Source organism: Nakaseomyces bracarensis, assembly GCF_045282275.1.
Source record: "Nakaseomyces bracarensis strain CBM3 chromosome Unknown Scaff8_0, whole genome shotgun sequence".
NCBI lineage: Eukaryota > Fungi > Ascomycota > Saccharomycetes > Saccharomycetales > Saccharomycetaceae > Nakaseomyces > Nakaseomyces bracarensis.
Window position 1 is genome coordinate 791,411 of NW_027263969.1, and position 21,858 is coordinate 813,268.

At 37.3% G+C, this 21,858-nt stretch overlaps 9 protein-coding genes across 9 annotated transcripts; 6 read left to right on the forward strand and 3 right to left on the reverse strand.

The window, feature by feature from the left end:
• Nucleotides 1–635: 635 nt before the first annotated feature.
• Nucleotides 636–2,084, forward strand: RRI1 (COP9 signalosome catalytic subunit RRI1; the record flags this gene model as incomplete). Its single annotated transcript, XM_071052373.1, has 1 exon — nucleotides 636–2,084. One exon carries the CDS (start codon nucleotides 636–638, stop codon nucleotides 2,082–2,084), a length of 1,449 nt encoding a protein of 482 aa, XP_070906994.1.
• Nucleotides 2,085–2,427: 343 nt separating this feature from the next.
• Nucleotides 2,428–3,009, forward strand: TIM22 (translocation channel protein TIM22; the record flags this gene model as incomplete). The annotated part of the gene is made up of 1 exon (XM_071052374.1): nucleotides 2,428–3,009. The coding sequence occupies one exon, from the start codon at nucleotides 2,428–2,430 to the stop codon at nucleotides 3,007–3,009; it is 582 nt and encodes a 193-aa protein (XP_070906995.1).
• Nucleotides 3,010–3,490: 481 nt separating this feature from the next.
• RNJ42_02210 (uncharacterized protein) lies at nucleotides 3,491–4,255 on the reverse strand (the record flags this gene model as incomplete). The annotated part of the gene is made up of 1 exon (XM_071052375.1): nucleotides 3,491–4,255. The coding sequence occupies one exon, from the start codon at nucleotides 4,253–4,255 to the stop codon at nucleotides 3,491–3,493; it is 765 nt and encodes a 254-aa protein (XP_070906996.1).
• Nucleotides 4,256–5,505: 1,250 nt separating this feature from the next.
• DTD1 (D-tyrosyl-tRNA(Tyr) deacylase) lies at nucleotides 5,506–5,958 on the reverse strand (the record flags this gene model as incomplete). Its single annotated transcript, XM_071052376.1, has 1 exon — nucleotides 5,506–5,958. One exon carries the CDS (start codon nucleotides 5,956–5,958, stop codon nucleotides 5,506–5,508), a length of 453 nt encoding a protein of 150 aa, XP_070906997.1.
• Nucleotides 5,959–6,434: 476 nt separating this feature from the next.
• Nucleotides 6,435–8,747, forward strand: CDC13 (telomere-binding protein CDC13; the record flags this gene model as incomplete). The annotated part of the gene is made up of 1 exon (XM_071052377.1): nucleotides 6,435–8,747. One exon carries the CDS (start codon nucleotides 6,435–6,437, stop codon nucleotides 8,745–8,747), a length of 2,313 nt encoding a protein of 770 aa, XP_070906998.1.
• Nucleotides 8,748–10,115: 1,368 nt separating this feature from the next.
• On the forward strand, nucleotides 10,116–10,961 carry FMP45 (Fmp45p; the record flags this gene model as incomplete). The annotated part of the gene is made up of 1 exon (XM_071052378.1): nucleotides 10,116–10,961. The coding sequence occupies one exon, from the start codon at nucleotides 10,116–10,118 to the stop codon at nucleotides 10,959–10,961; it is 846 nt and encodes a 281-aa protein (XP_070906999.1).
• A 1,262-nt stretch (nucleotides 10,962–12,223) lies between these two features.
• RNJ42_02214 (uncharacterized protein) lies at nucleotides 12,224–16,063 on the forward strand (the record flags this gene model as incomplete). Its single annotated transcript, XM_071052379.1, has 1 exon — nucleotides 12,224–16,063. One exon carries the CDS (start codon nucleotides 12,224–12,226, stop codon nucleotides 16,061–16,063), a length of 3,840 nt encoding a protein of 1,279 aa, XP_070907000.1.
• An 854-nt stretch (nucleotides 16,064–16,917) lies between these two features.
• WHI4 (Whi4p) lies at nucleotides 16,918–18,936 on the forward strand (the record flags this gene model as incomplete). Its single annotated transcript, XM_071052380.1, has 1 exon — nucleotides 16,918–18,936. The coding sequence occupies one exon, from the start codon at nucleotides 16,918–16,920 to the stop codon at nucleotides 18,934–18,936; it is 2,019 nt and encodes a 672-aa protein (XP_070907001.1).
• A 621-nt stretch (nucleotides 18,937–19,557) lies between these two features.
• Nucleotides 19,558–21,162, reverse strand: SHS1 (septin SHS1; the record flags this gene model as incomplete). Its single annotated transcript, XM_071052381.1, has 1 exon — nucleotides 19,558–21,162. The coding sequence occupies one exon, from the start codon at nucleotides 21,160–21,162 to the stop codon at nucleotides 19,558–19,560; it is 1,605 nt and encodes a 534-aa protein (XP_070907002.1).
• Nucleotides 21,163–21,858: the final 696 nt, after the last annotated feature.

Sequence of the window (21,858 nt, forward strand, 5' to 3'; positions counted from 1 at the left end):
ACCAAGAATACCGAAATAACAAAATAAAAAAAAAAACCATTAAAATCGGGACCAACACAATGAACTATAAGGTTCTATAAGCTACACAAGAATCTACTTCCCTTTCCACTAGACTTTTAAGTATAATAATATCTTCTATTAATGATTGACATGACAACTCATATTAATGATTTATGATGGAAACGATTAAAAAAAAAGAAAAAAAGATTCAGTACAACAACCTCTTCATTTTTATATATATATTCGTAGTGTAGAAACAGGATGTGTTTGCACCAAAGGGCAGATGAACTCTTTTTAGAAAATAAAATAAAGTTAAAATACAAATAATTTATATCAAAAAGGAAAAGATAGCCAAAATATCCAATTATAAGTTGTACCATACAGACATTGTTTTATAATCTTTTATTCTCTTAAACTGTATATATATATTCTATTTAATGGTTAATAAACGCATTTTCAGTACTATCTAACAAGAAGTTACTCTTTAACATATCTCTTCTTATAGTAGTAACTCAAAAAAAAAGGGCGCGGGGGACCTGTGAAGAAAAAGTCTCTAACCAAGTGATATGAAGATATAAGATATTCTTGTTAAAGTCCAATAGCCATATGATCAGGTGTAGACTACAGTGTATAATATGATTGAGATCACAAATTTAGATACCACCGAACTACGTCAACTACTACTCAGTAATGACAGACAAAGTTTTGACTATGACTCTAGGCCTGGGAGTTATTACACTGAGATAGGTGATGACTTACCAAATCAAAAGGAACTAATAAGTACTATTCGAAACTTGAAGAATAGACAGCATATAACGAAGCCCAAAACCCCTAAATATTATCAGTTTGTTATGATATCAAGGTTAGCTTCATGTAAAATTTTGGAACATAGTGTTAAAGGAGGTAACATTGAAGTAATGGGGATGTTGCTGGGTAATATTATTGGGGATACTTTTATTATATTTGATTGTTTTGAGTTACCGGTGGAAGGGACAGAAACTACGGTGAATGCCCATCTGGAGTCATACGAATTTATGGTGCAATACTACAATGAAATGGTAGAGAAATCCGATACTATGAATGAGGAGAAATTGAATATCATAGGATGGTATCATTCCCACCCAGGTTATGATTGCTGGCTTAGTTCGATTGATATGCAGACCCAAAGTCTAAACCAATTGCACCAGGACCCATATTTGGCTATAGTCATTGATCCTCACAAGAGTGTACAGAACCAAAAGATAAGACTGGAGTCCTTCAGAACCTACCAAAATGGTAATGGAAATACTGAGTTTTACCAACTGAATACGGCAATGTTTGATTCTTCCTTAAATAACTTTAAACCACCATATAAATTAGAGATTAACCCTATTAGCGAAGAGAGTAGGAAACAGGAAAGAAAACTGCTTCACAAGCTCTCAGAAACTATTACCGAGTTCCATAATCTGAAGGATGTCGAACTTCTTAATGAAAACCTAGGCACTGAATCTAAGGTTGCGGAACAGGTTGGTGGTGAATTAACTGCACCAGCCACTATTATGGGTAGTAGTCACACTTTCGAATTAAGTACGAGAGGAATTGAAACACCTAATAGAGAAGATCAAAATGTAACCAGAAGCACTAACGCCATGCCATTTTTGAGCTCCTCTGATCCAATTCGCTCAAATAGTGTATCCTCCATAGGTACCAGCAGCGATATAGATATGGAAGACAGAAATTTCAGTGCATTAGACAGTATTGCAAGCAGTGTACATACAGCAACCGAAAACCATGGGTTTTCTGTACAGAATAGAAACTTTGAACCTACGCATGAGACGCTTCCCCGACGCCCAGAGCTCATGCCAAGAATTGAGTCCTCAAGGTACGGTCTCATATTCCAGAACAAAGAAAGGCCTCTGCGAAGTAATCTCGGCCTTCCACCTGATAATATACAGGACTCATTAGATAATAAACATATGGATGATCATCACGAAACACTGGAACAAGAATACGAAAGCTATAAACAGAAGCTATTACAACATAAGGTACGACAGTACTACCGTCTGAGAATGTACAAGGAACTTTTCTCTCTACCTAAAAATTGACGTGCATAATATATTTCATCAGATAAATTTATAGAAACCATAATAAAAACTATAACGTATTTAGTTCGATAGGATTATGATATTTTAAATTGGGCATTAATTGTTAATTATACATCACAAAGAACGACAAATCAGGCGACTGCTATGAAGTAAAATCAAGTCGACAAAAGGCGAGGGTTTCTTTCAGCACATCCTAAAACTATCGATGAGTATAGCCCTTAAGTACCCACCGGATTCCTTTACAAGAAACGCTACGTGATAGAATTTGTCTAATTTTCTAAAATCAAGCTTTTGCAAAGATCCCCAGGAAGGACAATAAAACAATTTTCATTATAGAAGAGAAATGGTGTACCAAGGCTTCGGACTGGAATATTTGTCACCTCCGGACAAAAAACCATACAATGAGCTAACACCTGAGGAGCAAGGTGAGAGAGGAGCTGAGATGGTTGTGAATTTCATGTCTTCGTGTCCTGGGAAGTCAGTAATTAGTGGTGCGACCGGTTTCGCACTTGGTGGTGTGCTTGGTCTCTTCATGGCTTCGATGGCCTACGATACACCATTACACACGCCCGTACCCGGTGGTGGGCCTAGTCCTGTACAACAGATGGCTGACCTGCCGCTAAGACAACAAGTGAAGCTACAATTTGCCGACATGGGTAAGAGGGCTTACTCCAGTGCCAAGAATTTCGGTTACATCGGTATGATTTACGCTGGTGTGGAGTGTTCAGTGGAGAGTCTGCGGGCTAAGAACGATATATATAACGGTATAACTGCAGGTTGCATAACAGGAGGTGGTCTTGCCTACAAGAGTGGGCCTCAGGCTGCACTAATCGGCTGTGCTGGTTTTGCAGCATTCTCGGCAGCTATCGACATGTACATGAAGAGTGAAGATGGGAAACCACCAGCAAATGATTTCAAACAATAAAGACCAGTATCATCAATAATATAACCACGACAGCAAAATTAGCATTACCATAAAGTTTCCCTTGTAAATATAACCTACATATAAAAAGTTGGATATTAACTAAAATGCATTAAAAATCATCAAATACGACGGATCAATCATCAAAAGCCTAATAGAGTAAAATTTATAGATTTTTATTTTATTGCTTTGTTTTATTAAAATTAAACAAATTATTAATTAGAAGTTAAAAAATCAAATATGTAAGGAGAATATCGAAGTGAAAAACTTCGAAAGACCGGGAAAACCAACTTTCTAGTTCACATAATATTCTTTCCTCATTTAAAAAAAATTAGTATATTATTATTAGGGTTTAGAAAAAAAAAGATAAAATTATTAGTTTGTGATGTGAAGTGAACAATTCTTTTCTGTGAATATAGATTATAGTAATAAATTTAAAAAAAATGATCTAGTTTATACCTAGAACAGTAATTTTTTTTTAAATTTAAGCTTGAACAGCAGTGTCACCAGAGGCACGTGGCTGTTCGTTCAACTTCTCTTGGTTGTATTCTTGAGAGGAGGCAGAGTCGTGAGCGGCTTGTTGTTCGGCATCGTATTGAGCGAAGTCAGTACCGTCCAATGGTTGGTCCAAGGTCAAACCGTGCAATCTGTTCAACTTGTTGTTCATGGAAGTACCGGACATGAACATACCGGACATACCGTACTTTCTGTAGATTGGAGTCAAGACACGGGCACCTAGAACAGAGGTAGAGATCAAGAACAAAACGAAGGATAGACCAGCGAAGGCAATGGAGGCCTTACCGACTCTACATGGGTGCTTGAAAAGGTTGTCAGTGTACTTACCAGTGTATGGGTTGTACTCACCACCGTATCTTTGGTAGTCTTCCATAGAACCTCTCTTACTCTCGTAAGTAGCGGTGTGTTTGTTGTGGCCACAGGAGAAGTCACCGTGAACCTTAGCGTCAACAATGAAGGCAGCAACCCACATTAGCAACATGATCAACTCCCAAGACCAGTATAGACCGATTAGAATCAATTGTGGGGCTATTAGAGTCAATAGACAAGTACACAAAGTGTAGAAAGTAGAGATAGCGGCTTGAGCCAAAACGAAGTTAGATCTCTTGGAACCATGGAAATGGTACCCGGTCTCAACGTAACCCAAAGTACCCAATACAATGACCGCAGAGGCCAATTGGAAAAATCTCAAAGAAAACAAACTAATATCACCGAAAGTACCAGCAGCTCCCATTATTTGTTATTTTATTTTTTAGTATATTTTAATTACTTTTATATTTCTTTTCTTGTTTAGTTATAAGAAAGTATTATATTGTTCTTTTTATCGCAATTACAAGAGAGAAAGAGAAAGAGGAATTTCGGATCTGTAGAGGCAAGAAAGGTGGGCCCTTTATATACTTTTTACTTTCATAGAATGATGAAGATCCCCTTTTTTTTTTTTTCCAGCTTAGATGTCTCTCTATACACAATAAACCCAATTCGATATGGCGCTTAACCCCCTTTTTTCCCGTTTTTACACTTAACGCTCTGGGTGTATTGTATTGTACTATTGCATTGCTGTATTACGTTGTATTGTATTTGTATTTGTATTGCTGTTATTCTATTGTAGTGGTGTGGTATATTGTGGTATTGGTGTCTTACAAATGGGCACTGCAATCACAATCACTGTTACTACTCCGCAGGGACGATGGTCTAGTTTTTTTTAACGGTGTTACGTGATGCAAAGACCGAGGTTTTTATTTTTGGAGAAAGGAGATTTGTACGGGCTGGTCTAAGGATTTCCGGTCTTTTTTTTGAATTGTAGTTCTGTTTTTCGGACAATCCCTATTTTTTTTTATTTTTTTTCTACCCCTGGGATGTTTCTGTACGGGATGATCTAGCTTTTTTCTATTCCATGATTTGTAATTCCGAAGCAGATCACTCTTTTCTTCTTTGTTTATTGGTCCTCCCCTTTTTCTATAGCCGTTCCTTAGAGGAGCGTGTTTTTTTTTGCTTAGAAGAGGAATTCAGGGATCACCCCTTTTTTATGTCTTCTTCTTCTCTTCTCTTGCATTTGTAATCACAACAGAAAGTACCGCACTATAATACTGAGAGAGACACCTTTTTTTTTTTATGTGCTGCTCCTATCATCGGAGAGAAAGCCATTGTATCGTTTCTTTTTAAAGACGTGTTCTTACTGCATATGTGGTGTACTGGTGCATACCCGGGATTTACTGTTTCATGGGATGAGATGCCGGGCATTCCCTCCCCTTTGAAGGGGAAGATGGACCCTTGATTTTCAAATTGGGAAATTCGACTTCCTAATAGGGTAATCAAATTGTGTCAAAAAAAAAACCATTAAAAAAAAAAAAAGGTATTTCTTTTTTTCATACGTACATTATGTAACAGAACAGAAAGATCTGCTAAAATTTTAAAAATCGAAATGTATAGAACAATAAGGAACTAACAAAAAAAAAAAAATCGCTCAAGTGCGGTGTAGAGGTGTTATGTCTCCTTGGAATCCACGATGATTGTCACTGGGCCCTCATTCGTCAGGGAACAGCTCATCATTGCTCCGAATTGGCCGTCCTGGACCTTTTCGGGGCCGAGTTCTGCACGGAGCTTAGAGAGGAACTGGTCGTAGAGCTCCTTGGCGTGCTCGCCTTTCTGTGCGCGGTGGAAGTCAGGCTTGTTTCCTTTCTTCGTGCGGGCCATCAGCGTGAACTGCGACACGCTCAGGATCTCGCCGCCGACGTCTCGGATGCTCTTCTTCCAGAACTGTGTGTCGTCTTCGAAGAGGCGCAGGTTCAGCACTTTGTTCGAACACCTATCGATGTCCTCGACGGTGTCCTCTGTTCCAACTCCAACAAGGAGCATATACCCGCGTGATATTTTGGAGATCACCTCATTGTCAACACGGACCATCGCCTCACTAACTTTTTGTATCACAACACGCATTTTGGCTAACTGTCCAATAAACACTTTTTAACTATATTTCTACCAATTCAAAAATAAAAAAGGGATCTCTCTTTACTGAACAAAACGGACGAATGGGAGGGTACCCTTTATTAATATAGTGTATTGCCCTGAAAACTGCTGTTCTTATATCCCTCAACCATCAAAAAAGCAAACGAAGTGTATTGACTCATGTTTTTTTTTTTGCCATCTCTTGGTTCCTTTTTTTTCTATCACTGCGTTGGTCATGTGATCTCCGTGAAAACACGAAAAAAAATTATCTCGTAAAATAAAAAAAGAGGAAACGCGAAAAATAAATTTGCTCTTGTCACGTGATACTTTTTATTTTAGCCCATCACCAATTAGAAAAAAAAAAATGTATTCAAATGATTCAAAACTAAACTGTTCAATACACTCTTAATGTTCTTGCTTGATAAACAGGACACTCTTGCTTGATAAACAGGACACGGCGTTTTTAAATGTTGCGGTATGATGGCGATGAGCTAGGGTTTCTGGAGTCATGGAAGGCAGATCAGGATATAGTGATATCTGTTTCTGATCTCAATGGTAAAAGTTGGCAGTATGTGACTGGAGAACCACAATTGAAAGAGATTGGTGAGTATTTGAAGATTGATGTTGTTAAGACACGGGTACTCGAAAATGTTCATGAAAAGATGTTGTTGTTAGTGGCACCTTCATCAGAGAGAGCTGAGAGTGAGTCTGCCCCAACGAAAACCCTAGAAGTCCTGCCCTTGGATGATCTCATTGATGAATGGCAGGAACTCCCTAGCAGATCCAAGGCTCGAGTCACAACTCTTTTAAAGAATGTGAAGAGACTGGATGAAGATGTTAAGTCAGAATTCAAGCTAGAAAATTTAAAGAAATTGCAACCAAGCCTACCAAATCTCATAGAAGCTAAGTTGAATCCAAGGCAGACAAAACTTACAAATTTCTTCACTAGGAGAGATTTCAATTTCGACTCACAAAATGACTTTAACTCGCAATTGTTGAATACTCAGTATTCCGAGAGGAACTCGTTCCAGGATTCTGATAGTGCCTCTATACCAATTGATCTTGAAAATGGTCTTGAAATGCCCTCCCAGTTCTTTGATTCTGCTGAACAAATAGAAGAGTCTTCATCCTCCGCCGACGAGGTAGAAGAAAGTGCTAATATAGGACTAAATAATAAACGGTCTGTGTCTGATAACAATTCATCCCCTCAGAAGGTACGAAAGCTTCAAAAGTCTAATACTATTACTACTGATAAATGGGATAAGTCACTGTTTTTACTAGAAATGGACCAGAATAAGCGCTTTACCTTACAGCCTTGTCAGCTACTAAATATATCACCTGCTTTTTACAGGAATTACGCAGAATTTGGAGATAAAGAATTGAGGCTTTATTTCCAGCGAGCAACATCTGGTGACACTCTAAATATACCTAACATAAACTGCCTTGAAGTGATAATAAGAAATGAAGAAGAATATCTTGAATATTTCGGGAAACTGTTGAATAATTCATCTAAACTGAGACATTTCTTGAAGGGCCAACTATCATTAACCATTAAAAGACAAACATATATATGTCATGGCTACAAGTTGTTATCATGGAAGCTTGAGAACATTGAATTCGTTTACGAGAAACCTGCAGCTGAAAGACATGTTATACGTGGTGGTCTTTCAAATAGTGATAATTCCTTGAATATTTCTCACATAAACTTTGTCGATGAAGTTAGCAGAGACCAGGTTATACAGTTTAAAGATATGATCTTCGAGGAAGAAAATAAACCAAAATTTTACATTATGTATGGATACCTACTCTCTTGTTCCACAGATAATAGCAACTATGCTAACCTTGTCTTTACAGATTTCAGCAAGAACTCGAGATATGAACAGAAATATACATTTGATAGATATATTCACGAATACAGCAACAAGCTAGAACACGATGAAGGGTTTCGCGTGATTTCATACTATAATCACTACAATCAATTCAATGACCGGATAAAAGATCAATATGGCAAGGATTTGAGCGAAATGATGCAAGAGAACAATAATCTGGGCGATAAGAATGTCAGCAAGTATGGTGTTCTCTGTCGACTGGTGGTGAAGACGAAGCTATACCAATCGGTTCTTAACATTGTCGAGAGAGACATCCAACTAGTCAGTAATATAACTGAACTCACTGAGACGGAAAGACCTGTGTTGGAGCGCGTTATCGACAAAATTCACAAAGCCAGAAAAATTATTACAGGGGATGGCCTACCAGCTTCTTCAATGCAGAAACGGGACATAACTATTCCTAATAGAGCTTTTAATGCAGATGCAGATGCAAATTCTGATGCGGATATAGATATCAGTGACTACAACATCGAGAACGTCTCTGACATATCGCAACTACATACGAACACAATGGAAAAGACCATCTACGTGATCATGCTCACATTGATCCACGCAGAACTAGTCAACAACACACACATTCGCCTACGCTTAACAGCCCCTTCAACAGCCTCTTCCGCAGCCTCTGGAACTAGCACGACAGACACCATTCGGCCAGACCGCATCCTGGACGCAGACATCGTGGGCCACAACGAAGTAATCAGCTTTTTGGCGGGTGATCCGATGAGCCCAACGATGTTCCAGCCGTTGCTACGTGAGGAGCTCCGGTTCAAATTGAGAAGACGCCGCACCGCTACAAACATTGTACAATGGTCCCCAGTCGAATGCACAATACAGGAACTCAAACTGCAAAGAATGCTCAAATTGCACCAAATAATCAAACAGGAGACATGAAAGTGATATAAAAAAAGAGACTTTCTTTTCTTCGGAGTTTTCAGTAGAATAAAAAAAAAATTGTCAAAAAAAAAATGACGACATTACTACTTCATTTTTAGGGAGGGGTGGGCTTTCATCTTTGCTATTTATGTCCTCTTTCCCTTTGTCTTTCTACTGCAGTTTCTACAGGAAGAAGCAAGACTCCCCTATTTCCGTTGTTTTCTTTTTCTCTATCTTCCCTTTAAATCAGTACTTCGGAAGACACAGAAAAAGGCGAAGAAATACAAAAAGGCGATTAAAAAAAAAAAATTAAAAGGGCCTAGACCAAATCTATACTGCTAAAGAGAGAAAAGAGAGCACTGATAAAAAAACTAAACAACGCCTCTCCCTCATCCACGTCCATATTGGGAAATAGTATAAACACTCCCCTAAAAATAAACCGTAGGATTGAAAGTACGTAGAAACCACGAACTCTCCCTTAACTCCTATTATCCTTTCCCATCTCCCCTAAAGAAACCCACGTACGAAATTCAACCCTTTTATTTATTTCAGTCTTTTCGGTGTGTAAAGGAAAGGAGAAGAGAGAGAGAGAAAATCCCTGCATTACCCGAATTGGTAATGCCATATCTGTAAGCAGTAAACAGATGTTTACAATAGAAGACAAAAAAACAAAAGTCCCCTCAGAAATAACCGCGATGGACACACCGGGGTTTGTTTATGTTAGTGGGATGCCTGGGCTATACTATTGTATTGTATTGTATTGTATTGTTTTCGTTCTGGTGAAAAGGGCATCGCTCTAAAGAAGTACTAACTATGAAAATGTTATATGCTACAAGGACTTGTGTCTAGAAGAAGGAAGAGAAGTAGTAAAGTTAAAGGATGGACAGACAACAAACAAATAAAAAGGCTATTACAACTACACAAGGGGAAAGTCATCTTAAACAAACAAACAGAGATGGAATTAAAAATAGGGAAAAGGGTAGAAGTGAAAAAAAAAAATAACAAAAAAAAAATGATATAAGTAATAGATGCTTTTGGAAGAGAAAAGTGCCATTATCATCTTTCCTCACCCCCCATCCCTTGTAATTGCAAAAAATATTAATTAATTAATTAATTAATTAATTTCAATCTAATTTATTTTAAAACTCCCCTTCATCTTTTTAATCCTATAAAAAGTGACCAATTTTAAAATATTCTCTCTCTCTCTCAATACTCTTGAAAAGAAATACAATAATCAAACATATATTTTTTTAGTGGAATAATTGAAAACAAATAACCCCATAACAAGGAAAAAATATTTTTATCCCAATAATAATAATAACCATAATAATAATAATATTAATATAAAAAAAGAAAACCAAAAAAAACTAAAACACACTTGAAAAGATGCAATACAAAAAGTTTGTAAACGCAATTGTAACCCTGTTTATAATGGGTGCAGGTGTGATGTCATTCTTCCTGATTTTGTCTGGTGCTCGCGATGGTGGTACTCTAAAGAATTTCTACTGGTTCGAAGCTAACACTGATGGTTTCAACGATGCTCCAACTGTGACTAGATGGTACAATTACATGTACTGTGGATACCAAGACGGCCATACCTATGACTGCAGTAGTAGAGGTGCTGACAAGCCTTTCTCTCCAAAGGATAACTTTGGTGAGTCTGATAACATGCCAAGAACTTTCATCGACAAGAGAAAGACATACTACTACTTGTCTAAGGTCGGCTGGGCTATGCTACTAATATCTCTGTTCTTCACTGTCATTGCTATTATCCCTGTATTCATGAGTGTCTTCTTACAAAAGAAGGCTATGTCAGTGGTATCATGCACATTCTGCTGGATTTCGTGGTTCTTCATTACCTTGGCTGCTTGTCTGTACACCGGTTGTTACGCTAAAGCTAAGAAGGCGTTCCACCACGACAATAGACACGCTAAGATGGGTGTTAAGTGCTTCGCTTTGTTATGGACCACAGTCTTCCTAATGATGATCTGCTCCATCTGGACTTTGGTCGATGCTATCACTCATAAGAAATACGAACAAAAATACAGAACCAACGAAGTATACACTGAAACTGAGGTAGTTAGCCCAGTTGTTCCAGAAGTTGAACCACAACACACTCGTCGTACATTCTTCACCAAGTTGAGAACCAAAAAGAAGGTTTACCCAGCTCCTGCCGCTGACGTAGCTGATTTCGAGTCCAATGAAAAGACCGATGTTGATCAGTCGTCTTAAGCCACAATGAGCAAAGGTATCTAAGAAATTGACCCACAAAACGGTCAAATATTCTTCTATCTTCTATTCTAGCTTTAGATCATAGATCGAACCACCTTCTAATTTTTTATATTCCAAATTGTAACTTTATCTTCGTTAGATAATGGAGAGAACTACACAATATCAAGAGAGGAGAGAATTGGTTAATACTTAATAATAAGCCGCTGCTAACTTCTTTACATTCTATTACATTTTATTAACATCTGTTTCGCCATTTTATTTTATTTTGTTTTATTTTTAATTGCTTTTGTTTAATTCAATTGGTGTAACTTTGTCATTGCATCTAAAAACATCATATTCATTCTATTCACGGAAAATTTCATTTTCATTTTTTATTTTTTTCAGTTCTTATACCATTTTTAATAATACCCCCCCAAATATTGGCCTTATTTCAAAGGAAATTAGACCTGCAATGAACTATTGCAACTATAGGAATATTTCAATAAATGCATGTCATTTGATTATTCTTAGTTGCTGATATATTTATGATGACAAAGTTATTCCAGATGCAATAAAAAATAAAAAAAAAATAAGTTATATGGTGGAAATAGAAAATAAAATTCAATTAACATGACATGTTTCGCAACATTTTGTCAGTTAATTTCTAATTTTTTTTTTCTAAATCTATTTCTGCTATAATGTTGTTTACCACTTCTTTTTTGATAATTACTAATATAATAATTTTAATTCAAAAACAAAAATAATAAAAATTATTTTTATTAATCTTCTTCCTCTTCTCTTTTTATCTAACGCTTATAAATTTCAAAACTTCGTTATGTCTGGCTGTTGAACGTACTTCTTCTGGATATGTCGAAAAATGTCCTGAACGTCAGTACAAAATCAGAATGAACAAAACCCCTGAAACTCAATTATAAATGGTTTTTCCCTTTATTTTAGATATAAGTTTACTAACAGTTAATATTAAAAACTACAACAAAAAGGACTTGAATCAAGAAAACCAATGAGGAATATAAAGCCCATTTTAATTTTTTTTTACTACATTCTATTTTAATTAGATAATTCGCAAATTTCCTGACTTTAAAAACTCGTTTGCATTTGGTGTTTAGTACTACTCGCCACAGAACCGTTGTTTTCTACAGTCAATAAAGGAAATAGAGAATCTTCATTTAAAACTAGGATGGAAAAAGATTAAATAGGGCATGTAACATCTTGGATTCTATAATTCTCAATGGTTCACCCTTGTTTCTATTCTTTTTTGAAATATGTATGTATATGTTTTTTTGTATAGTTTGATGAGTTTCAAGAAACCCACCGCAGATGCCTCTGATAAAGGAGAGAAAAATGCGCAGGAAGACCCGTTGACGATGGGAAATAAGCCATTTGATAACGTAGATGCAACTGATATGGCAAACGACTCCAAGTATGTCGACTTCTTCGACCATCAGAGACAGAAATCAAAGGCATTTTCCCATAGCACCACCAAACCGGTCACTTACAACACAGCCGTGTCTAATGATGACAGTAATGTAGTCTCTAGAGATGGTCGTGCTGATCCAGATGTTGCTCAGAGGAAGAAACGCAGCAAGAGTATCAGTTTAGGCACTATTACCAATCCATTTAGAAAACTCAGCATCTCTTCCACTAGCAAGGCAAAGGACCGTGAGATCAACAGAGAGTTTCAAACTGGCGATGCTACTCTAACGGCACAACCTAATCCAACTCCTGCAGGTACGGGAGCTCCAGTTGTGAACCCCAAGAATGAAACTGTCTTCTTTGGTAAATTTGTTGATCGTGGCCGTCCAGCTCCAGCTGCAGCTGCAGCTCCATCTCAAGTTTCCCCAGAAAAGAGGAAAAACAGTAGAGTTGCATATGCTGGTACCGTCGATCCTTTGGATATCACCTTAAACAGACCATTGGCTAATACACACCTGGATAAGAACATAGCTATCAGTAATGATTCCGATACTAGTGGTCCAGCCATTGGTACTACAGGTACTACTTCTAATGGAGCTGCGGATTCTAGACAATCTAAGAAGGTCTCTATTCCTAAGGATGTTTCTCCAATGGAAGATCGTGGTCGCAAACACTCTAATACACGCTCAACTAGTAATGATGTTTCTCCAAGATCTACTAATAGTAGTAGTAAGACTCAAAAACGAGTATCATTTAGCGACACTTCTAACACGATTCAACCAGATAAAAACCAGGCCAATATTGATGTTAACAATCTTGATAAAGAGAAGGTTGAAAACTCATATGAAGCGGAAATGAAGAGAAGAAAAAGTTCTTCCATCGAAGAGGTTTATAATACTACCGTTGCATACGATGAGTACAACAGAAACGATAATATTCCGCTAGGTACAATTGCAGGAACTGTAGGCAATGACAAATCGTTGATCGATGAGTTCAATAAGACTGTATCTGAGACAGATAGTCCTATCATTAATACTGCTAAGGCCTACAATAATGCATCGTCAAGATCAAGTAATAGCCATTCTAAGAGTTTTGACCCAGGAATGGAGCGTAAAGATAACTCCAATGTCACTAATATGTTAAGAGAAAACGAAAGAGATCAAAAGAAGAAAGGAAATGAAAACAAGCAAATTTACAAGAGAAAACAAGTAACCATCCACTCACCAAAGAAAAATAGCTATGTTGAAAAACACGATATTAATAGAAGTCCTGATTACAAAGATTCCTCTTTGGACAAAAAGGTCGATAAGATGGATATTAGGAATATTGGAACTCCAACTTCCGGCAAATATGTAATTACGCCCAACCAAAAAACTTTTGTAAACGATATGACTCCAAGTTCCACAAAAAAAACAGTACTAGGCACCGAAGGAAGCAATGATATAAAATCATCCACTTTAAAGAATACGGTTCCTAAAAAGAAAATCCTGCAAGATGAACCACCTACTCGTTCAAAAGAGCGTGCTTCAAATAAAAAAGCCACTGTCAATGAATTACCACAAGGTACTAATTTAATGGACAGCAGTGCTAGCCAGCCTAAGACCAAGGACATGGTTAACGAGTTGCCACAAGGTACTAATTTAATGGACAGTAGTGCTACTAAGCCTAAGGGCAAGGTTATGATTGAGGATCTACCTCGCATGGACGAGTATGATTCTCATCACCGCAGTGTGGGTACTAGCCAGCCTAAGACCAAAGCCAGTGTCAATGAATTACCACAAGGTACTAATTTAATGGACAGTAGTGCTACTAAGCCTAAGGGCAAGGTTATGATTGAGGATCTACCTCGCATGGACGAGTATGATTCTCATCACCGCAGTGTGGGTGCTAGCCAGCCTAAGACCAAGGACATGGTTAACGAGTTACCACAAGGTACTAATTTAATGGACAGTAGTGCTACTAAGCCTAAGGGCAAGGTTATGATTGAGGATCTACCTCGCATGGACGAGTATGATTCTCATCACCGCAGTGTGGGTGCTAACCAGCCTAAGACCAAAGCCAGTGTCAATGAATTACCACAAGGTACTAATTTAATGGACAGTAGTGCTACTAAGCCTAAGGGCAAGGTTATGATTGAGGATCTACCTCGCATGGACGAGTATGATTCTCATCACCGCAGTGTGGGTGCTAGCCAGCCTAAGACCAAGGACATGGTTAACGAGTTGCCACAAGGTACTAATTTAATGGACAGTAGTGCTACTAAGCCTAAGGGCAAGGTTATGATTGAGGATCTACCTCGCATGGACGAGTATGATTCTCATCACCGCAGTGTGGGTACTAGCCAGCCTAAGACCAAAGCCAGTGTCAATGAATTACCACAAGGTACTAATTTAATGGACAGTAGTGCTACTAAGCCTAAGGGCAAGGTTATGATTGAGGATCTACCTCGCATGGACGAGTATGATTCTCATCACCGCAGTGTGGGTGCTAACCAGCCTAAGACCAAAGCCAGTGTCAATGAATTACCACAAGGTACTAATTTAATGGACAGTAGTGCTACTAAGCCTAAGGGCAAGGTTATGATTGAGGATCTACCTCGCATGGACGAGTATGATTCTCATCACCGCAGTGTGGGTGCTAACCAGCCTAAGACCAAAGCCAGTGTCAATGAATTACCACAAGGTACTAATTTAATGGACAGTAGTGCTACTAAGCCTAAGGGCAAGGTTATGCTAGACGAATTGCCTCGTAGTCCTATGATCAATCACTATACGAAAGAACGAAAAACCGATAGTTTGGATCCTAAGGTTCATACTTTATCTGGCGATTTTTCTACTAAAGAACCAGTGTTATCTCCTGAGATTAGAGACATAGAACATATTGGGGCTGTTGGACAGTCCAATGGAGGTTCCTATCAAATGCATGGGATTACTGGATCTACTCGCCCTCACGAAAAGTACCAACAGAAATCTGTAAACGCAACCAAAGATATGAATATTACTGAACCAAATGATAAGGCTGATAAGAGATTTGTAGATCATGAAATGGGCAGGAATTCGATGGGTCATGATTCAGGTAACATGAATCCTATTACTTCCTTGAACATTTCCGAACCAAAGTCTAAAGATTCTGAAAGATATGTAAAACAAGAAATGGAACGTAGTAAACAAGGGAACACGAAACCATCTAACCATCATGCTGTTGGATCCATGAATATAGTGGAACCAGAGCATTATCCAGAAAAGCAGTCTGCAGGCAAGGACCATAGCTCTAAGAAGCAGACCCCAATTTCGTTCCTGGCTGGTTCCTCTGATTTTACTGCTGACCCATCTGTTAGTTCACGCCGTAGTCTCAAGAGCGAAGATATTGATGACTTAGACTACATTAAGACTTCTCGCCATGGTAACAAGCATGGCCAATATGACAATGATAACAATGATGTGGACGATTTGAAATATCATAACAGTCTCGTTGACCCAAGTGTTCCAACTTACGGAGCCGTGAAGGATGAAAACAAACCAGAAGATCACTTGATCCACGGAACACCAATGAACTACAGCTACAAATCCAAGAAGAAAACCAAACGTTCTAACCTACAACAATCCACACCAAGAGCCGCAAGATCAACTAAACCTGCCAAAAATGTTACGAAATCTAGAACTAATGATCCTTCTATTATCAAAACATGATCTAATCTCTTATTTTATTTTTTAATTTTTAATTTTATTTGTTAAGCATAAGAAAAAATCAAAAAAAAAAAAGCTAGTTTAATTTTAATGTATGTGATTTGTAAAGTTTGTTCGCATTATTCTTCGATATTTTAATAACAATTAATATAATCAATATAATAAATGAATATTTTTAATCAATGACCAGATAATGTATATCCAGAAATATAATATTACCCGGTATAGATAAGAATACCTCTATTTTTTAATTAAGCTTACCACGAGAATCGAACTGATGATGGTTTTTCTTCAAAATTCCAATTTTTGATTATTTTTCAAAATAAACAAAGATAACAGAAAGGTAAGAACCAAAAAACGGGAGACAGTGGGGGTTAAAGGGAGTAAAAGGTTAAAAATCATCCAAGTTGGCGTTTCTGTTGATCATTAAAACAACTTTCGACTGCATACCCGTATCAAGACTACTTTTTATAACCGAATCCTAAAGGTAAAAAGAACTATAAGAAATACGCTATACCGGATTTGAATAAGCAACAATAAAATAACCGAACAGGAGTGAGACGTGAGAAACTACTGTAATTGTAAAGACAAGATTGGTGTTTCTGAAGAGCAAATCGTAGAAGATAAACTAAAAACAAATACAAGAAATTATAACAAACAAAAAACCCCAAAAATAAATTATAAGAGTCGCGTGAGTTTCTAAAAATAACTCCTTTTATTGATTATAATACACCCTGACAACCAGATACTTTATCAACACTGAATAACAACAGAAAAACACCACCTGGCACATTAATACCACTATATCCTAAATAAAAACAAAATATAAGAAAGAAGAAGAAGCAAAATTAGCAGAGATGACGGAATCTGATTATTTTATACCATTAGGTTCGCAGAATGTGAATGCAAATGCAAATGTGCATCATCCTGTATCACCTACGAATAGAACTATTTCGTCGCTGAACACTATTCAGGATATGTCTGCTGATATAGATTCAGCTATAATGCCTCCCAAATCGAGTTATATTGGGAACTATGGGAGTCCACTTCCTCTTGGCAGGGCCGTAAGGACAAACACTTCTTCCTCCATATCTACTGCGGATAATAATGGAAACTCTCCACTACAATCTTTACATTTACTTAATGGACTTAAAGCCTATGGCCTGGAGAATTCTGAGGATGTATCATTGCTCCTTAGAAATATTCCGCATGAGGTGACTCTAAGAGAGGTTTACTGTATTTTTGCATTCGCCACTGGCGTAAAATCTATTGAACTATTAACTGAAATCGAACTAGCAGAACTAATACGAGATGATGCTAATATGTCAGATGGTAGGGGTAAATTAGCTAAAATCAAATTCGACGACCTACAGCTTCTGCTCGAATGTGCCATTCTTCTCATGCTAAAACCAAACCTATTCGAAATGCAAATGAACAGCAATCCAAATGTGGTTATTAAGATTCTGGACAATTCCCGTTCTAAAATTGTTAGCTTGGATGAGATAATACACCAGTCAACATCTACTTACACAGCTAAGGATACTGCTCAACAAAATTATCAGTTAACTAATATTACTACATCGATAGGCGCGGATCAGTCCTCACCTTTACAATCGGTGCCTAAAAGACCTAGTCTTATTATGCAAAAATCACGGTTCTCATTTGGTGACCCATTCGTTACGGAAAATACAGACCAAAGCCAATACCAAATGTCCGCAACTGATACATCAATTAATCCACCTATACATGAAAGTAACACTGCTCCTCATCCACACTCGAGAGATACTGGTAAGGCACTATTGTTGATGGAAAGTGATGAGATAAACGACAGCATCTGGGGAACGAGTAAGTTACCAAGTACTGTGGACGAGCTTCCGATCACAGGAATGGGTACCCAACAATTGCATCCTGCTCAGTGGGGAAACACAGCATTACCTTCTTCGAATGAGTATTTTATTCCGCCAGCCAGTACATCAAGCAACATCAGAACTAGCTCTGTTCCCCATCAATCATCAACTGACCAATATTCACAGCAATCTTTAACAGGGATGGATAATATGAATATTGCTAATAATATGAATATTACTAGTGCTAATCACAATATGATGGCGTCTAATATTGCGATGCCTATAAACCAAACCTCGTCCTTTAGTAGTTTAACACAGCTGACCCAAAATCAAGGTAATAACGGTATTAATAACAGCCATGTTAATTATAGAAACGACCTCTTGATGCATGATAATACTTCAGGTATGAGTACAGGACCGGGAAATGGTATCTCCTCTCAAAATAATGTAATTAATAATCAATCCGTACAGAAACAAGTGAATACTAGGAGTATGAGTTCAAATCGTGGCTTTTCCAATAATGCACCCCCTCAAAGAAGGTCATCTTCTTTAGCCCCAAATTCTTCTACTAATAGTTCACATACCAATATTGCCAATTCAAATACAATATCCCAGGCGGATTTGTCTTTACTGGCAAAGGTGCCACCACCAGCTAACCCAGCTGATCAAAACCCTCCATGTAACACATTATATGTTGGTAACTTACCACCAGATGCTGCAGAACAAGAACTCCGCCAGCTATTTTCCTCACAAGCTGGTTTTAGGAGGTTATCTTTCAGAAATAAAAATACCAATGGACACGGCCACGGCCCTATGTGTTTTGTTGAGTTTGATGATGTCAGTTTTGCTACAAGGGCGTTAGCTGAGTTATATGGTAGTCAACTTCCACGTGCAAATGTTAGTAATAAAGGTGGTATTCGTCTAAGTTTTTCTAAAAATCCATTGGGAGTCAGGAGCTCAAATAATAGAAAAAATTCATCAAATGTCGGAACCTCTTATAACTATCCATCTAGCTATGTAAAGAATTAGCAGGATATCCACTCATTTGAGTTTTCTATATTTTGAAATTAGAAGGAATTGTTAATTCTATCACATCAGAGTCCTTTGGTAACCACGTGCTAGTTAAGGCTAAATGTATCAAAGAGCTTTGGGAACTACAGTCTTCCTTAGTTGCTACTATTTTGCAATATTGTATTGCATACCTAATTATTATCTAGCCACGCCAATTTTCAAGTTGCTATGAAATAGTTGTGCCTGTCGATATTTGATATATGTTGGCCATTATTTCTTTAATTGCATAAAGCTTTTGACTTGGTTAGATAAATATTTTTTTCTAATATTCCTTTTGATTGCTAAATCCTTCAATTTAGCAGATCAAGTTATACCAGTATAATAAAGTCTAAATATAATTATATTTGACTTATCTTAACTGAAACATTGAACGGCAGTTAAACTTACTTTCTCTTTCCCTCGTAAAGTAACTATATGACATTTAAACGATAGATACAGCTATATAGATAATTGTAATAATACTTGCATTTTATTTTTATTTTGAGGTAATGTCTTATTACATTAGTTCTGATAAAAAATCATAATCCAAATAAAAATGTATATATTTGTTATATCTACAAATGAGGATAAAGCTGTTTATTAACGACCGGATGCAATAGATGCAAGATCATTATACGTATCTCCTTTCTTTATACTTATTTGAGGCGAACTTGTCATATCTGTAGATAACATACGCCTTTCTCTTAACTTCAGTTCATGAGCTTTTCTCTCTAACTCCTGTATCCTCTTTTGTAATTCTTTAGCCGACTGGGCCTCTAATTCTTCCAATTTCTGCTGTTTAGCTAAAAGTCTCTCGTGTCTTAAGACATACGGCACAGTTTCTGATATATTCCTTAATTGACTTCTTTCAGGAACAGCGCCAAATGTTGAGGCTGAATTACCTGAATGAATACTAGCGTTACTATCATGTGTGATATCAGCAGCCCCTACTGTCGATGTATTACCTTGGGAAGGAGATGGTGATATAGGTAAATTTTGGTAAGATTTGATCTGACCAGTTTTGATAAGGGATTGAAAGTTACTCAAACTTGGAACAGCAGACTGTCTCTTGAATACATTCTCAGAATCCAACGAGATATCACCTTCTTGATACTTACCATTAGTCACTGATGACAATTTATCAGCACGGTAGTTTTCATAGAGTACATTTTGTGTTGTATCCTTGAACTCTTGTAAGTGCGAACCGAATAGTACATTTTTTAGGATTTTCAAGTCAGAGATATTATCATCATCGATTAACAGAGACCCCCATGGGTATTCTCTTATAAATCTACCCTGTTGGTCCTTTTGATCTGAACAGATAGTAGCAAATGGTTGTAGAGATGCTAAGAATTCATTTTCCTCGATAGTTTGCTGGTCCAGGTCAAAATCTTGAGCTGAAGGGTCGGTGAGATCCAGGTCAAACCTGTATACTGGAATGTTGTATCTGTCAATATCGTTTCTGATCTGTTGTTTAAATTCCTTCAACTCCTCTGGCGAGAAAGAGTCCGCCTTTGAGATGATTGGTAACACATTTGTATATTTTGTTAGAGTTTTCATGAGCTCCACATCAAGTTCTCTGAGGCCATGTCCTGTATTTTCGATAAAGTAAAGAGCAATGTGGACTCTGGTGTCCTCAAACCTAGGGTTTCTCCTAATCTTCGTCTCTTCAGCTAGGACAGTATCGAACTGTTGTTTCAGAAACAGATCAATCTCGCTGGAGCAAATAGAGTTATCTAAATTTTCACTAATCCCGAGCGTCATGATCAGGTTCAGTAATATGGTGTCGATCTCACTGTCCCCATTAGATTCAGGCTTGTTAGAGCGTATCTCAAAAGAAGTAGAAGTGATAGCAATACCAGAGTCCTGGATCTGGGTAGCCGGGTTGAAAACTTGGTCAAAGTCGCTCTCCTTGGTCAAATCTAGCAGATTTTCCATAGACTGCGATGGTAACCCATTGTTAGAGTTGTATGATATAATCTTCGTAGGCTTAGTGATTGCCAAGTACTCATTGGTGTTTCTGTTAAATTCTTGTAATCCACCGTTATATTTGTGCTTGAACAGGTTAGACTGTAATAGATTGTTCGCAAATGTAGTCTTACCAGTACCAGAAGGCCCGCATAGCATAATAGAATACACAGTACCACGTTTATGGTGTTTATCCTTCCTGCGGAATAAGTTCGCTGGCATAGAAGGTGAATCCATTCTTATATCTTTTTTTTGGTTTTTTTGGTGTGAGGGCTGCTTTAGTCACTCTAATCTTTTAGAATCTGCTAATATAGACGGTTTAATTGATATTGGATCAATCTTAAACTATTAATATAGATTAAATGGAACAGTGGACGCGTCACTATCTTGCTAACATACGCAGAAAGAAAGAAAAAAGCCCTAACAGAAAGAAATCCAGCAACCCTAAAAATGTCCTAGGGCTGGTCAACAGGATTAATTTTTTTGTTTACGTGGATCTGCCCACAGAAACACCCGTACAAATAGCCATAATTCAAAAAAACATATCCAGAAAAATTAATTTGCAATCATGTGATATTACGTGGAGTGTTATGTTCATTCGTTAAATGTTATAGATGTGACTATACGTATAACATGCTTAATCCAAAGATAGTTCGTATAAAACAACATATCCCGTGTGTCTACGTATAAGAATATAGATATTCATGTGACGAGTATTCCGTATAATCGTATATAATTTATACTAAGAACTTAATAATAACCATTATATTTACTTTTATATGTATCAACCTACTAAGAACTCTAGGTAAGTTAATGCATTACAGATACTGTATTCATGTTTTGGTTTTATTACTTGTTGGTTCTGGATATTTTTACATTTTGGGACCCGATTTTGAATCCTTGTGGAGGCTTCAAAGCATTTAATTATTATTT